Here is an 18,740-nt window from a genome sequence, read left to right as displayed (position 1 = left end):
ATATATATATATATATATCTAAAGAATATATCTCACGTTCTCCACGAGAGTTGGCAAAAGTTTCTTGTTGCTCAGTCATTTCTTTCTGCAAAATTTGTAGCAAAAAAAAAAAGAAAAAAAGAAATTAAGATCACAAATTGGTGAGTTAATAATTAGTATAATGAATCAACTGTTTGAGCAATGAAAACTAACCAACCTTCAAAAGGGTCTCCACTTTCCACATCTCAATCCCTTTAAAGAAAGATCTTGAAGAAGTCCCTGATATATAATTACACCAAAAACAGACAGAAATTTGTTTGAGAAGAGAATTAAAAAGAACAATATTTTTTCTAATTACAAGAATAATATTTGGAGGACTGACCAAGGAAGAGAATGATGATGAGAACAGTGATAAGCCAATAAGGGAAAACAACACTAAGAGCCACACCAAGAGTGATGCCAAGCATTAACATGGGCTGAAAAAGAAGGGCCAAATCATAGTCTATGATTGGCACTTCTTTTGTTGGGTGAGGAACTCTCAGATTGTACCAAACTGATGATGCTGATGCCCCCATTATCATACCTGCAAAATATTTCAAAAAATCAAAACCACCCCACAAAGAAAATTGCTATAAATATATAGGAAAAATGCATAATATGAAACACATACTTTATAAAACAAAAAGAGGCAAAAAGTTGGTGGAGAGAAAAAAAAACCGCCGAATGTAAAAGGCCAAACTGAAAAAAGATTATTTTTTGGATCAATAAGAGGAAAAAGGAGGAATCTAAATATGAATCTAGGAAAAAAAAAGTGAAAAAGAGCAAATAGAGTTTTACATTTAGAAATGGCAGCTGCTGATTTTGTGTCAAAACCGACTATGAGAGTGAGCATAGGAACAAAAATTCCTCCTCCTCCAACTCCTCCAACAGTCCCACAAGCCGAGCCCAGAAACCCAATCACTGTCGCCAACACAAGTCTCCAACTCAACTCCAATTCCTATAATAACCACCAATCACTGTCGCCAACACAAGTCTCCAACTCAACTCCAATTCCTATAACCAAAAAATTAAAAATTAAAAAATAAATAAATGAAAAAAGATTAGATTTTGCCCACAAAAATAGAGTCAAGATTGAATCTTTTCGCCAGAAATGTGCACAAATGTCATAAAGATTCAAGGAGAGAGAAACATATATACATAAAGAGTGTTGAGAGAGATTTTTACAGGCCAGACTAATTTTTCCTTGGAGAGATGGAGGGAGTTTTGTGATGATAAGAGTGTTTGGCGATGAGGGTCGTAACCGTTCTTGCTGTTGAGCAAGAACACCGAGAGAATTGCCGCTGAGAAACCCGTTATGAGGTAGAGAACCATCCCTCTTGTAGCCATTGTTGTAGTCCAGTGAATGAAGAATGTAAGAGAGAGAGAGAGAGAGAGAGAGAGAGAGAGAGTTGTCGTTTTTATGGAGAGAAGAGAAGGTTGTATTGTTATTGTGTTGAGTGGGAAAGTCACATGCATAAACGGGGGACATATAAAGGGTAAGAGAGAGAAAGAGAGAGGAAGAGGAGAGAGAGAGTCGTAGAGAGGCTGAAAAACAGATGAGATTTGAGAATGTTTAGGAGGGGGAGTTACCAAAACAGATTTGGGGATTTCACTAAGCAAAAAGGCCAATAAAATGAATACTAATATAGTATTTATATACCTTGATTCTAGAATATGACTAATCCAAGATTTAAAGTACAGTTTCCATTATTAGAGTAAAATAGTATTTCTCACTATAAAGTATAAATGCACCCAAATCATTATAAATATCCTTTAAAAAAATCCTTATATATATATATATATTTATATAGAAAAAACATTTTCAGCGCTTGAACTTTTTTTTTTTTTTTGTAATTTAGTTTCCATATTTCTTAAAGAGTAGAAATTAACTCTAACTATTAACGGGAACTAAATGTTAGGAATTTTATTGTTAATCCATGCGATAAAATATTAAAAATAAATTTTTAAGTGTCAAAATGTCATACTACGAGAAAGATATGTAAGTGCTAAATAATTGTTTTTTCTTTCACTCAAAATGATATTTTTACCAATTGGCGTTTTTCATTTTTCTTTTTGGAAAGAATTTACTCACGGATTTTTTTTTCTTTGAGTATATTACCGACGGAAGTTAATTGCTAAGATTTTGTAAATTCTAAGACTAAATTGTCAAGAAAAAAGCTTGAAAAAGAAAATGTCAAACTAGAAGAAATTCAAAAAATATAAGTTGCTAAAAATCCTGAAAAGATGAAAACCCATGATTCTCGGTTGCTCTTTCTTTTAATCCAAATATTAACAAAAAAATTTACACCATTTTATGGTGGAGTAGTAACATGCTTTATTTGAGAATGAATATATTAGATTCAAATATCAAAGTTTATGATTTTATAATATACATAATATTTTTTTGGAAAGTAGGATTATATATTATTTGTAAGGTATTTTCTTACACTAAAAAAAAAACACTCCATGTTATTCTTACTAAATATCCTACAATTTCATTCTTTTTTTTTAGTTCATATGCCTTTTTTTTTTTTTAATCAAAACCAATGTCACGAATTAGATCATTTGTAATTTGTTATTCTAAAAAAAAAAAAATTCATTTGACTATTCTAAAAAAATTCTCAAATAAAATTATATTTTAATTTAAATTTAAAACTCGAATCAGCGAAATAACATGGCCAATGATTCTCTTACATAATGAACAAGTCAACGTCATCATCAGTGCATGTGGCAGCTAGATGTCTACGGTGGACACGTCAACATATTTTTTTTTTCCTCCCAATATTGTTTGTATTTATATTACATTTTCTCACAAATTTAGAACCTAACTAGTTTGGTTGCTAGATTTGAACAAAAAAATTGGAACAAAACTTTTAATTTTTTGTGAGAGGCCGCAAAACAAACTCATCTCAATTTTTCAGCTCATTTCACTTTAGTTTTGAATGTTTTGTTCCAGTTATAATATTTTACACGCGAACATTTTACGCATGCATTTCTGTTTTTATTCAATAAATGACGGGACATTGAAGCCCTCAAGGCTCAAGGAGAGTTAGGCAATTCTTTCTAGAAAAAGTGCATCCATAAATATTTTCCAAGTCATTTTTTCTCTTCAAAAATGTTTAGAAATACCACTAGTATTAAACACCACTACTAATAGAATGTAGATTTTATTTTTGAGTCTCACGCTGTGAAATTCACATTTTATAAGTGGTTGATGATTAACATCATCGATGTCTAATAACATTGTTCTTTTTTTTTTCTCTATCTCATTGACTTTAGGGCAAGTATTTGTGTGATCCAAAGGTGGATGGGGGACGTAATGGAGTTTGACTTTTTACATAAGTATGTATATATAGGGTCCGTTTAGTTCGTTGATTCGAGTTGAGATGTGATTTTATGTGAGAATTTTTTATTGTATCAAAAAAGTTAGATGTGACTGTTTCTGAGAGCTTTTTACTGTAACAAAACTCGAATCGGTGAAATAAATGGTGCCATAGATGTTTCAATCAAAGCATTAAACTGCATAGGAGCCTTTAGCAAAAAGAGGGGAAAATGTAAAAAGAAAAAAAGAAAAAAGAAAAGTAAAAACAAATCAGGAGAAGGAACGAAAAAAAAAAAAGAAGGGAGCAAAAGGTGGAAGAGGGATGAAACGGAATATTACTCTTTTAACTGAATATTACATGTGTATAGAACATGTATGGAAAAAGAAATAAATTTACCAACATATCAAACATCAAATTAATTAGGTATACGTGATAAAAAATAATAGTTGAGAGGGCCACATGAAGAAAATGTTTTTTTTTTTAATGGAAGGTTTTTAAAAAAAAATTAAAGATAAAATTTAAAAATTAAGGATGTGTTGGAATATACGCACTAACTTATGAATTCAATATTCTTCATAATTCAGTCGGACCTATGCACACGCAAACTTCGGACCATAAAAATCATGCCAAGTTTGATTTCAAAGGAAAACAAATATATACATGACAACAATGGCACCTAGCTAGTTGTTATGATATGATATAAATAAATTTGTGTGAAGTATACCTCTATAGATAAAGTTCTACTTATTGTTCATGTCACCTAATTATCAATGATCTCTCTTGTATGTTTCTCTGATTATTAAAAAAAAAAAAGAATTCTTCAAATTTTAAAACTTTACTTCAAACTCTCCCCTTCTTAGTTGGTTGGATTAAAAAATATTTCATGTCATCTTCATATTTACCATTTGTTATAAGTACATACATTATTTAAAACCAATATTTTCCCGATTGGAACAATTTGAAAAAAAAAAAATGAAGATACTTTGTTGTTAAATATGAATGTGTGTAGTTTTAATGATTATTCTATATTTATTTATTAGTGGATATCATTATCTTAGCTGTAAAATAGTACTCTGATGGTTTTAATAAATTAGATAGTTATTTAAAAAATTTATGATAATTAATAAAACTAAATCTTATCATGTCACGTCATCAATTTTTCATATTCAATGGAGTAACCACGATTGAAACGTAACTATTGAAAATTTATCCAAATATGAATATATATATATATATATGTGATTATTATCACTAGTGCTCCTGAACTTTATGGTCATTCTCAGTTTACCGCCTAAACTTTAAAAACTCTCACTTTGTCCCTCAAATCCACCCCATTTGTTATAATTTTCGTTAGAAATCAGAAAGAAAAAAGACAGTAATGCAGTCACATGGTCTTTCTGTTTGAATTTATACTAAAAATAAACAGATAAAATCATATGACCACACTGAAACCCCCACTTTTTCTATATGATTTTAACAGAAATTACAACAAAAGGGCTAAAGTGGGACAAATTCAAAATTCAAGGGGCAAAGTGGGAGTTTATAAATTTCGGGGGTGTTGGGGTCCAGTAGATTTGGAGGGTCGACGTGTCGGGGGTTGACTCGCGTAAGCACGCAGTTTGTGAGAAGTGGATCCAACGTGACTAAGCTTCGAAATAGATGATGATGGTGGGACTTCCAACGAAGAAGTGGGGTCGGTAAGGCTCAAATTAGGCCGAAGGACGTATGTCCTAGGACCCTCCCTATCGCTGAAATGGTAAAAATACCCTATAAAATATGTTATAGAATTCATAAACATAAATAAAAGAACTCCGGAGATGAAGAATGGTGGGAGGTGCGACCAAGCAGTTGATGGAGATAGAGAAGAGGAGGTCGAAGGCGCCTTGATAGAGCAGTGCTCCAGAGACAAGCACATGCTGCTTTAGGAGTGAAGATGGTGACTTAAGTGGTGGATAAGGCTTGGAGGAGAGTGAAAGTGAAGTTGGTGAGGTGGATAAGGCTTTGGTGAAAAGAACTCTAAAAGCAGCGCGTGTTGCTCTAGGAGTGAGAACGGTGCTCGGAGCACTTGCTCCGATGATGAGCGGAAGTGAACCTGAAAATGAATACTTGAACATTGCCGTAAAATGTATGAAAAAACTTCGAAGAGTTTCAAAATGGTGGTGGAAACGGATCGAAAAGTGTTTTGGAAAAGCTTCCAAGGCTATCAACACTTGGACGTTTTGAAGGGCTTTTAAGAGCTTGAAGAACTCCAAGTCACTGTAGCAAGAGACTAGAGAAGTCTGATGGAAGTAAGAAAAGGTAATCTAATGAGAATGAAAGTAATGGCTGATTCTGATGGTGGATCCACCCCCTTGAACTGAAGGAGATGAAGAGTGTTTATAGGTGAAGTTAGTAGGATTTTGGTGGCAACTCTGAAGGTTCGTACGGTGTGCTCTGACGGATGCCTACAGAAGCAATCTTGATGGAGCAAAACCTTTGGACACCTTTCTGGAGTTGAAGAGGAGATTAGCCAAAATAGAATGAAGATTTCTGGGAACTTGCTCTTGGGGTGAATAATCGGCGCTCTGAAGGAAGCATGCATACGCGATCCAAATGGAGCAAAGTTACCAGAAGCCTTTCCGGGGTTGAAAAAGAGCTGGTCTGGAAATGGAAAGAAAGGTTCACGGTGGCTACTTCAAAGCCTAATCGGCAACGCTCTGACGGAGACCTGCACACGCAATTCTCTTTGGAGCAAAGTTACCAAGTGACTTTCCGGATTGACAAAGAAAATATCCAAAAATGGAAAGACTTAGAGTCAAAGTTCTGGATTTGAACATGACGTGAAGAGTTCCAAGGTCTGAAATTCTCAAGAGTGTTTGACTCAACTTTGTGCTCCATTGACTTCCTCTTTCAGAGGTATAATCGCATGTTAGACCTTGTTAGAAATGGTTTATACGACATTGGCTAAGCAACCGCCAAGTTAGCTCTAACATGAAAGTTGCTCCGGAAAAGGCTCTGTTAGGCACACTTAGACATGAAGAGGATGCTCTGAGAGACATGCCTGCCATGGAGGGAGCCTCCATTAGGCACGTCTGGCACCGATAGAGCCTTCGTTGGAGTCAAAACACTGAGAATCAACCACGAAGAAAAAGACGTTCTAAGGCTTGGACTTAGGGGCTTTGGGCTTCCAAAAGGACGGGAGGAAAACTTTTTAAGAATTCTCCATCATCCATTTATATTTAATCTGATTAATTTTGAAAACCCCCCAAGCAAGATTCAAATTGGATCGAATTAAACGACAAATAGGCCTACTTGATCACAAATGACCCACCAAACCACAACCCACAAGAGTTCCCTGAACGTGGCTTGGGTCCACGAAGTGAGTCCAATAACGTCACGTGATGTCATGGTTGGGGTTGGACCCTTGAACAGGCCTGGTACAAAATCGGGTATCAACAAGAGGCAAACTAAGAATTACTTTAAAATTCAAAGAACACTAGTAAAATTAATCCATATATATATATATATATATATATGTGTGTGTGTGTGTGTGTGTGTGTGTGTTTCGATAGTTATGTCATCGTTGAAAACTGTAAAGATGCAAAGTTGTTACTAGAAAATATTTACCTACGGTATATCATTACTAAACGCAAAATACAAGAAATAACAATCGGTAATTTTCCATCATTAAAAACAAATCTAAACTAACAAACCCATGTTTAATTATCATATAAAAATTGTTTTCTCATTTCCATTTTTTGCTGGAAAAGAAAAAAGGACTAGGAGAAAATAAAGTATTAATGACCTTTATTTAGGGAGAATAAAGTAAATAACATATTTATAATAAATACTTACATTAAATAACATATTTTAAAATTAGAGTAAATAGTAGTAAGTTAACTTACATGAAAAAAATCTTTTTACTAAGTAAATTTAGTCGTAAAAAGAAAATTTGTCTTTTTACCATGTTTTTATCACGTAAATCCGGTTATAAATAAATAATTACCTCAAAATTTTTTTGTTATTGCTACTTACTTTAAATATTTTAAAAATCTATTATTTACTTATTTATTTTGAAAAATCTTCTATTTATTATAATTTTTGCTTTATATTCCTACATTCGTCTTGTTGGGTTGCATCCACAAAGTACAACCTACTAAAGAATGTGGGTAATCTTAACAAATACTTCTTAAAAGTGAGTGGGTCAAGATTTTTATTCTTTACTCTTAATTCATAATTTTTTTAGTCAAATAATTATACTAATAAAATGACATTTATCAAGAGTAAGGGGTAAAGGTCCAGACACATACACTCTCAAGGATAAATTTTCTATTTTTTCAAAGAAAATACGCGAACAAAATGATACACGTGCAATAATGTGTGTTATTTTTCTTTTCTAAAATTACATAATCCTCATAAAATGAACCCTCTCCTTTCTTGGAAGTTTCTGGCCATCAAAATAGCTGTTGATTTTGATTACAGAGAAAGAACACCAAAATTGACAAGATGAAGTACTTCTAATACATTCTTAGAAGGACACCTGAAGAAGGCCCTTGTTAGGTAAGCTATCGCAATTCACTGAATTTGGAGGAGACAAAATTATTTTCATGCGCTTCCTGTCAGAACAAAAACCACACTGTTGCTAAGTCAAGTAAAATTTTGAATCATTTTGTGGGTAGAATTAAGTTGCTAAATTATGCAAGTAATTAAAGACTTTTGGGGTTCAACTTTCTCTAAGAGATGCATTCAGAAAGAACACTGACAATGAGTTTACTTGGGAGCTTATTCAAAACCTACCAGATAAAAGGAATCTCAGATTTTTTTTGTTCTTTTTTTTTTTTTAAGAGAAATCTCATATTCTTGTTAGCAAAGTCCTTATATCCAATCTGATTAAGAATCAATTCAAGTTCCATTATTTACGTATCTATTAGGAAGTGGAATGAGAAGTAATCTAATTATTTTTTCCAGTTTTTATTAATCTTTGAAATAAGAACAGAGAATCTTATCAATATAAATACTTAAATATCCTTTTACCCAATAAAAGAATGGGCAAGACACAAAGGAGAGTTGGATGTTATTTTCAGAACTTATCAAGATATGTATCAAATTTGTATTCATTTTATTAATCCGGCATCGATACAAAGAAGGGGTGTTAGGATTGACTATCAAGACCGGGTGTTAGGATTGACATTCACTGTTATCATTTTTTTATATATGGGGGCTTATCAAAGTACCATCTCTTATTTTATGAGTACAATCATGATTAGATGAAAAATCCCTAATATTATCTCTTAGAAATATGATCTATCCTGTAGCCACGAGTGACGATTCGTGTCAGTGAGTCATATTCGTGTCAGTCTGTTTATTAATTGTGTCAGAAAACATCAACTAAAACACGAATTGTTTATTAAATGTATAAAAAATATCAACTCAAACACGACCTATTTATTAATCATGTCAACAAACATAACCCGTTTAGATTAAATTATTGAATAAATAATTAATATAATAATGACTTATTTCACACAATCATGACAAATTTAACATGTTTATTGGATAATTTATCTTTTCCTTTAAGAAAAATAAATGAATTTTACCTACAACTATTAAAATTCATATTATTTATATTTGATATGTTATATCACATATCATTAGATTGCAAATGACACATATAGTTAATCATGTTAATTCGTGTTAGAATGTCAACCCTAACTCAACTCGTTTATTAATCATATTAATCGTGTCAATCCGATTATAATCTAAACTCATTTATAATATACTCAAACTTACTAATTTCGTACGAATTTTGAGTCGTGTTTCGTATCATGGCCTAAATTGCCACCCCTATATGTTGGTTTAGGTACAAAATAACATAAAATTTATTGGAAGGGTAACTTGAAAAAGGTTCGAAATATGATTACTTGAGAAAACAAATGACAAGCCTACATCAGCAGTTATTTAATATTAATTCCACAATTAAATATGGATCAAATGGTTGAGAATGGACAACTATAAACTATGTGTTCATGATTTCGATGAGTGTAAAAGTCATTGGGGTCCTTACGTACTTATTTGAGTTGAATAACTTCAGAGACGTGACATTTCACATCATTATTAATAAACCAAACTTATTATATCAACATTTTACATAAAAACAAAACTAATAACAACCTAATTTACTACTATATTCTTCTAGATATGCATTCAGCTTGGTAAACATACCTACCTCCTATCCTTAATAATAAGATTTAGAGTACGAATTTCGTCTTCTAAATTCATATATATATATATATAAAGAGGGTAGGGATTGGTGTACGAAATTCCTTATCAAACATTATTTTAAACAGATTTTTTTGGTTCAAAACAATTGAAGCAAGTTATCAAACGGCACCTTAATGTGAGACTGTATCTGGGTAGAACGCACTGTTATTTATTTATTTTTATTCTAGTAGAAAAAGATATTTCATATATTATATCATGGACTTCAATATATGAAATTTCAAAGACAAATTATAGCATTACTAGTATCAGCCTGCGATCTCAAATATAAAGAATCTATGATCCAAATAACTTATAAACTAAGTAGTACTTATATTCGCAATAAATGTTGATTATTCTTCTTTTTTTAGCCTTTTCTGATTCAATTATTGCTGAGTTTTTTTTGTTTTGTTTTGAATTTGAACGTGACATGCATATTGGTCACTACTTACGTAATCATTCTTTGCAATTTTGTTATAGTTTAATGTAACGAGTTTGGCGTTTTTAACACACTATAATCATTTTACAATAAATTTCAGCCAAAAAAATTATATAATTCAAAATTATTGAAAAAGCAAGTTGGAGTGTGTTTTGGTGATACCCCCATATCACCAAATAGAAAAGAGAAAGGAAAGAGGGGGAAAAAAAGAAGAAGAGAAACAACAAAGTAACCCTATTTGAATGCCTTTAATATGGTAATTTTAATTCTAGAAATTAGACACTAAAAAATTTCACGTCTAAATTTTTATATGTTTTAATTATTTAAATTCAGATGATCTTGCTAATTAGTTAGTGTCTTTGAAACTTTGTTTAGCAAAAGCAAACATATTTATTGAAATTTTATTTTTTACTCAAATTGAGATTTTTTTCCAAAATTACAAATTTCCATAATATTTTTTTTTATGGAAAAAATCAATCTTAGGCACCCATTTTTAAAAACTTTACTAATATACTTGTATATCCCATTTATAAGTTATAATCATTTCCGATTACCCTAATAAAATCCAGACTATTAAATTACTTAATGAGAGATTATATTCCAAAATGTCTTGTTTCAATCAATTTGCCTAACACTATATTTGGCAGGTAAGACATGATAATATTCCACATGTGCGTGCTATTTGAGAAGCATTCATGATGTTTGAAGCACTTTAATGACGGCTGAAAAAGTTTTTACTTTTATTTGTTTAAGCATATTTGTTGATTGATATCATCCACTTGAAAAAAAGAAAAAAAAAAGGTCAAAAAACGACACATGTAATGTTGACAACTTGCAAGATCAAAGTCGACACAACAATGAAATCTTACAAATTAATTTGGAACACCAAACACAAGATCCCTTGATATAGACCATGCAATGATGCAAGGCTCAGCCCTAATTCTTCCCCTCTTGACATAAATATTCCGAATGATATAGATCTGTATTAATTAAGTTTGGTTAAATTTTTACATTTTATTTAAAATTATAGGTATCGATATTTTTTTGGAAAATAGTAGAAAATAGGCCAATATGAAAAACTTAAGAAAGTATATAGACCAATTTTTAGTTATAGAAATTAATAGGCCATAACTTGTCAAGTTATGGTTCATAACCAGATAAATTATGGACAAACTTGTCAAGTTATGGTTCATAACCAGACAAATTATGGACAATTATGGATAATAACTTGTCAAGTTATGGTTTATAACTAAACAAGTTATAAACGAAAACAGTAATTTAGCCTATTTATTAACTTATGTAAACTATTGGCCTATTAATTTTAATTCATCTCAAATCTTAGCCTATTTTCTTCATTCTCCCTATTTTTTTCATACGCTACCATAACATTCTCAAATCTCACTTATATTACTACATCATTACATCCATTACATATAAGAAGTGTAAAATTGCACTTTTGAGTTATATACCAGAGATTACTACTAAATACTTGCAGCACGCAATCAAATGTTTTTTTTTTCCTTTCCTTTTTTTTTTTCAGCTCAATGGACGAAGCTAAGACTTGACCAATGACAACTGATTAAAGTTTAATTCGTAAGTTTTAATTGTGAGATAACACTTTAATAAAAAGATTTAAACTGTGATTTATACCGACAAATCAAACGGATAAGAATGTTTTGCAAAAGGAAAATTTTCGATCACTTGAAAAGTTCTTTTATTCATCTTTCACACTTAATTTATTTTTAATCGCGAAAACACTCTGATTTAAAAAAACTAACTAATTTAGTGACTATAGACATAATCTAACCCTGAATTCAAAAAAGAAAAAAAATTAATTTATGCAGAACAATTCGCTCACATGTGAGATTTGTAAGACAAATTTTGCAAACCTCTTGAAATTTAGTCATTTATTCATATTATTTTCGGCGTTTGAAATAATCTAGGCACTTTCTGAATTTTAAAAAACCTCAGTAAAAATATTTTTTTGCCCTTTTTTTTTTTTTTTAGGGATAGGAAGATTACACTTTATGGTGAAATGAAATTGTGTAAAATTACCTAAACTATACCCTATTGCGGTATGTAATTTGAAGAATAACAAATTGATTTAAGCTTATATTCATTGCCTTAAGGTTACTACATGCCTCGTTCACTTCACGGATTCGAGTTTTCAATTCGAGCTGAGATGTAACATTTTATAAGAGCTTTTTACTGTAACAGAAAAAGTTAAATGTGACATTTTCTGAGAGCTTTTTACTGTAAAAATCTAAAATTAAAAATTCGAATCGGTGAAATGAACGAGACCTAAATATTAGTGTTTCTTTTCAGCTGGAGATCACAAACCACCTTGACCAATCAATGATATTATGAAGGAATGTTGACATACAAACAATTCATGTCATGTCTTTCGTCCAATTCTATTTTAAAATCATGAGCAGTAGAATTTCACTTTCAGGGATATAAAAGTCATATCCCACCTGGAATCTTTCGCGATTCACCCAACCCCATGCAGATCCACCTTTGGATTCCCTTTATACTAGTTGTTGTTTATATTATAATTCCATGTCAGCTTAGAGACACCAAACCCTACCATTCATCGCTACATTGGTCAATTATTATGTAGCCAATTATTATTCCGGAACAAAAAAGACTTGTTTAATCCTACAAATAAAAATCCATATAGATTTTTTTTTTTTATTTTCTTGGATTGCTGCTCTTGCTTTTTTCGAATAATTATATTCAGATTTCAATTTCGTTCGGACAACAACCTGTGTAAAAGACTTATCGGGGGGAAAAGGAATTGACATACCAATTCGCTTTCTTCCTTTACTCTCTTAATCCAATGGAACTTTTTTTTAAGAAGTATTGAAACAAACGAGATATTTCAAAACTCATAAGTCTTTTTCATTTCACAACTCATTAATCTTTGTTCATTTTATTTTATAGATTTAAGTTTAAAATTTAAATTTTACTATAATAAAAAACTCTCACATGAAATCACATCTTAACTCAAATTAAAAACTCGAATCAGGGAACTAAACGGGTTCAGTTTACAACTCAAATTGTAACAAATTATTTTCACAACTCAAACCCTTGCAATCAACTTTAATAGGTATACTTTGACGCATCTCTGAACAAGCAAATCTCAATACTTCTGCTGCTTCCGCCCGCCACCCGGTCTTATGGTCTCTGGAATCGCTTTCAAAGCGGATTTTTTCTTCCTTTTTTCCATTGAGTGTAAATTCCGGGTAATCACCTGTGCGGGATTGATTTAGCTCAGAAGCGCAACTTAAATTATAATCAAATTATAAATCGTAACTGAAATTTTCAGTTTGAAAATTTCAAGTTGTAAAGTCGTTTTTCAAGTTGTAAAGTCAAAAGTCAAATTGTAAAGTCGTTTTTCAAGTTGTAAAATCAAGTTGTAAAGTCGTAACAACTCAAATCGTAACTTATAATCGTAACTGAAGTTTTGTAGTCGTAACTCAAGTTTTGTAATCATAATTTGAGTAAATGAGTAATGAGATCATAACTTGAGTAAATGAGTAATGAGTTTTATTACAGTATTTTTCTCACTCAAGTTTTAAGTTTAAAATACACAACTCAAAGTTTAAGTTAGTTGTTAAATAAACAATTCCATTGGATTCCGCATCCATCTTATTTCACCTTGCATTTCAAAATAAGCTTTAAATGGTGTCCTAAATTTTAAAGCAAATGAACTTCATTGAGATCATCTATCAAAGTAGAATTAGCTATTAGCTATGATTGCACTCTCAACGGGCCCGGCTCGGACCGAGTCGGGACCGGGGTCGAGATCGAACTCGGGTTTGAATTGGGTCCCGGCCCAACACGTGTGCCACAAATAAGGAATTCAATACGACGCAATTACTTGGAAGACAAAATGATGCAACAAAAAACAGCACATACTAAAACCGAGTCATTAAACACGGTAAAGAAAAAGGGCAATCTAAAGCCGAGCCAGAGTTATTAGCTTTACAATCAAAGAGAGAGAGAGAGAACCAACGTACAACAACAAAAGGAACAAAAGAAAAGCCCAATGATTAAGGCCCGACCTGGTCCGGCCCGGAGAATGATGGGCCAGGATCACATCTTCCCGTGGCGGTCCTTGCGCTCGATTCTGATAACGCCCTCGTCGTCTATCCGGCCCACATCGTTGAAAGTCTGGCCCGTCTCCTGGTCTGCCTCCTTGAGGACAGCCGCCACGTACCCCGGGCGGGTCTCCTCTAAGGCTACCACCAGAACCTCCCCTTCTCTTTCCCTGGTTCATCCCTGTCCCTTCAATATTATAATGTGTCAAATTACAACTCTACATGTAAAATTATTCTAAGATCATAAAAGATTGGTAAATTAGTGATTAGTTTTCTTTTGGAACTTAAATTAATGTGCTACTATGAGTCGCTCTACATGTAAAATTTTTCTAATTTAAGTACACAATGAGGCAACTAATTATAGTGTCTCTATATGATTTGATCATGTTATGAGAAAATGTAAAAGCATTCTTAAGAATGAGGGAAATAACCGGCAATACTAATACTTTAGGAGCTTAATATGTCACGAGGAACTCTACATTTTTTTTTAAAATATATATATTCTACACGTAAAGATACAAAATAAGGTAAAATAATGTACTTTTTTTACATGACAGGATCCTAATTACATAATAAATAACCTTATTACAAACAAGTCAAAATTATGATACTAGCTGAAATATTTCACTACAATTTTAATTTATGCACATACGTGTATTTCTCGTTATCCTTTCAGAGCATGCCTTGAATTGAAAACATTTTTTTTTTTTTCAATAAATGGAGAACATTTTTGTCATTTCCAATTAAGTTTCAAAATTTTAATCAAGTTTCAGACTATACTGCAATAGCTCTATAAAGCATCACCCCCATATGCAATTAAGCAACAAATTAAAAAAACACAAGCAGTGAATACGAATTATATCATACAAAGATATTTAAAATAAAATTGTGATCTTACCTTTCGCCGGCAGTATCTTTGTATTCACCGGCCTTCTGTGTAGTCTCATAGCCCTTAAGCTTCAACTCCTCGATCTTTCGCCTCGTTTCTTCCGCTTCTTCGCTCAATTTCTCCTGCAAAATCAAACAATATTTTTCTTAATATATATCGAATGCGTGTAGATATAAATATATCTATATGTATGTATGTGTGTATATAATATATATATATATATATATAATATACCACCACAAGTCTTATTTACCTTAACCTTCTCTCCTGTCTCAGGCACTTTCTCCTTTGTCTCCTCTTTCTTGCCAGAAAAGAAATCAATTGCCTTTCTAGCAGCTCCAGTAGCTGTATCCTTGAGCTCACCAAGCTTACTAACCGTTGTATCCTTATTCTCCTTGGCTTTCTCAGCCGTGCAATCTTTATACTCTCCGAGCTTCTCCTTCCCTTGCTCCGCCTTCTCCGCCGCCTTATCCTTCACCTCTGTCGCCTTCTCCGCCGCCGCCTCCTTCGTCTCCATCGCCTTCTCCGCCGCATAATCCTTGTACTCCGCCGCCTTCCCCACCGTCGCGTCCTTCGCCTCCCTCGCCTTCTCCGCCGCAAAATCCTTATACTCCGCGGCCTTTCCCACAGTCGTATCCTTTGCTTCTTTGGCCTTCTCCGCCGCGTAATCCTTATACTCCGCCGCCTTTCCCATAGTAGTGTCTTTAGCTTGTTTGGCCTTCTCCGCCGCCGCGTCCTTGGCCTGCTTAGCCCTCTCGGCCGCCGAATCGGCATACTCGCTCACCGTTCCCTTCGCCGACTCCTTAGTCTCCTTCGCCTTCTCGGCGTACTCCCCGGCCCTCTCCTTCACCGATCCTTTAGTCTCCTCCGCCTTCTCCTTCGTCCTCTCCGCCGCCTCCTCCGCCCTCTCCTTCGCCGACTCCTTGTACTCCTCTATCTTCCTCGCCGCCTCCTCCGTCGTCTCCTTCGCCTTCTGAGTTGTCTCGGAACTCCGATCTCTTCCCTCCTCCTTCTCTTCTCTAGCTCTCGCCAACTTCTCCTCGGCGTATCTGTCCTCGCCGTCCCTCGTCGTCTCCGGGCTCTTTCCGATGACCGCTTCTTTCACGTGCTCGACCGCCTTCAACACCGTTCCTATAACCCCCGGCTTCTCTTCTTGTTGCTGCTCAGTGGACACGCCTTTGTTTTCCTCGTACCTCTTTTCTCTGTTCACTTCTTCGAGATCGGTCGCCGCAAGCTTCGCGGCTGCCTCGGCTTCCTCTGTCTTGTATTGCTTCGAAGACGCCATGTTCAGTGATGAATTCTCTCACAAAACTAAAATTTGTGAAATCTGAAATTTTGTTTTGGTTTTCGTTTCTTTTGGTATTAGCTGGTGAAGCATTAAACTCTAGTTCACTTACTAACTCTATATACGATCATTATAGTGCATGAGAAGAGGACACGTAAAGGACATAGGAGCATTGTATGACTGCCACGTGTCGAAGTGGGTTTTCAAATGGACACGTTGCATGGTTATGATGAAGGAGGACGCGTTCTCTTGCATGCAAAGAAGTTTTTATGGGATGAGGTAACATTAAGGCATTGGGCTTTTTGGTTTAGTGTGTGAAATTCTAGAATGTCGTTCTTTGAAAAAAAAAAAGTTCGAAAAATAGAAAATAATGGAGTGGAAAGTTCTAGGACTCTTTTTACGGTGGTGTTGGTCAGAGTATAGGTTGATGGACTCCACGTGTCCTTCACGTGGCATGTTGAGGTTGCTTCGGTGTTTTGAGTAGAGACTAAGTTGATGCATGTTTAGTTCGCTGATTTAAGTTGATATGTAATTTTATATGAGAGTTTTTTTATTGTAGTAAAAAAGTTAAATATGATTATTTTTGAGAGTTTTTTACTATAATAAAACTCGAATTTTAAACTCAAATCGGTAAAGTGAACGCCGGAGTTTTTGGAGTAGATGATTTTTTTTTTTTTGCTCTTGTAGTTGTGAAGTCTCTGGTGGAGTGAATTAAGATGAGAATGTTAAGTTCGGACAAATTATTGTAGTGTATGCAGTACAGACATCAAGCTAAAGGTTGAAACGGGAAAGTTGATGGGGGGAAAAATAGAAAAGATGAAAGAACTCCAAGTTCTAATATGCTTTAAGAGTTTAAGTTCATTTAAATATTTTTTTATATTTTTCCACACACAAAAAATAAAAGTTTTTTCAGGCACTATTTAAGAATTTGTTGCTAATATTTATGTAATTTCAATATCAAGATTTGAAATTATGTAATTTAAGTTTCAACATATTTGAATATTATTTGACTCAAAAATAAAAAAATATGGTTGAATAGTATATGACGATTTATTTATGCAATCTAAAAGATAGTTCATTTTGCACAAATTACAGATAGATGATAGGTTGCATTACGAAATGTTTTTATTTTCATGAAAAACGACATTCACTGGAAACGGCTTGTCACTTCCTACGCAATACTAAGGTCCTGTTTATTTTACCGATTTAAATTTAGAATATTTTACCGATTCGAGTTTTACTACAGTAGAAAGCTCTAAAAAACAGCCACGTCTAATTTTTTTATTACAATAAAAAGCTCTCATTTAAAATCACATTTCAACTCAAATTAAAAAGTCGAATCAAAAGAACTAAACGAGTCCCAAATTACGTGTTGTTTTCTGTTGTTGTCGTTTATTACAGAAGAAGAGATATAGGTTTCATTGTGGAAAATCGACATGTAAAGTTTTTAGAAGTATAAACGACATGTTTATTTAACGGACTACACAACATCTAAAATGTAGTTTAGTTTTTGAACAGCATGTTTATTTTATGGTGAGTTTCAATGAGAGAAACATTTGGCTAAACATTTATGGATCTTTGTTTTCCGTCACCTCTGGCGACAAGATTGTTGTCCTCTTAATTGAAGGAAACGACATGTCTTTCTTAGTTGTCGTTTATGATGTTATCTTATGCAAAAGCAAGCGAAAAAACTACACGTCGTTTTTCTCTACAAGATATGAGCAAAACCGACTTGTCGTTTTGTCATCACAAGTTAAAAAACGACGTTTAGATTTTGAATTTGAAGAAAGGACGTATAATTATTTCTTTTTTATTTAAATAAAAATGTATAATTTAGATGCATGTCATTTGTACTTGCGGCTGTCGTTTTCTTTCATGAGAAACAAACCATGTCCTTTCATTGGGAAATTGAGAACGACGACGTGTCGTTTTCTGATATTAGTCAACAAATTGTTGTTTAATTACAACATAAAAAACATGTCAGTGTTTTCTTTTTTCTTTTCTTTTTTTTAAAAAAAATGAAAGGCAAGATGGTATTTGTCAGTTTCTCTGTTTTCAATTTCTTTCCGTTTATTTTATTGATTCGAGTTTAAAATTTGAGTTTTACTACAGTAAAAAATTCTTAAAAACAGTCACATATAACTTTTTTATTACAGTAAAAACTCTCATATAAAATCACATCTCAATTTAAATTAAAAACTCAAATCAACGAACTAAACGGTAATAAACTTGAAAAATCGCCTTGTTTGCCAGTCTTTTTTGTTTTCTTTTTCTCTTTAATTAGCTGAAACGATACAATGTGGTATTTCTTTCAAATAGATGGGACAATAGCGATACGATTCCATAATTGATAATTCTAAGGCATGGCCCTTTAGTTTCATGTCATATCAAAATAGGAAAGAAACAAAACAAAGGAATTTGCATATTTAAAACATGAAGAATAAAG

General features: G+C 33.1%; 2 protein-coding genes across 2 annotated transcripts; both read right to left on the bottom strand.

Annotated features, from left to right (window-relative positions):
• Window positions 1–36: 36 nt before the first annotated feature.
• Window positions 37–1,623, bottom strand: LOC21405448 (sulfite exporter TauE/SafE family protein 4; the record flags this gene model as incomplete). Its single annotated transcript, XM_010100568.2, has 5 exons — window positions 1,204–1,623; window positions 817–976; window positions 362–562; window positions 197–258; window positions 37–85 (listed from the first exon to the last, which is right to left on the bottom strand). Coding segments are annotated over exons 1-5 (763 nt in total), but the record flags the coding sequence as incomplete, so codon positions are not given.
• Window positions 1,624–14,115: 12,492 nt separating this feature from the next.
• LOC21405447 (late embryogenesis abundant protein At3g53040) lies at window positions 14,116–16,294 on the bottom strand. The gene is given in 4 exon segments (XM_024167227.1): window positions 14,116–14,281; window positions 14,284–14,301; window positions 15,019–15,154; window positions 15,247–16,294. Coding segments are annotated over 4 exon segments (1,368 nt in total).
• Between the last annotated feature and the right edge of the window lie 2,446 nt (window positions 16,295–18,740).

Source organism: Morus notabilis, unplaced genomic scaffold (assembly GCF_000414095.1).
Source record: "Morus notabilis unplaced genomic scaffold, ASM41409v2 Scaffold124, whole genome shotgun sequence".
In the NCBI taxonomy this organism is placed as follows: Eukaryota; Viridiplantae; Streptophyta; class Magnoliopsida; order Rosales; family Moraceae; genus Morus; species Morus notabilis.
The sequence above is the reverse complement of the archived record's forward strand: the minus strand, read 5'-3'. Positions and strand labels throughout refer to the sequence as shown.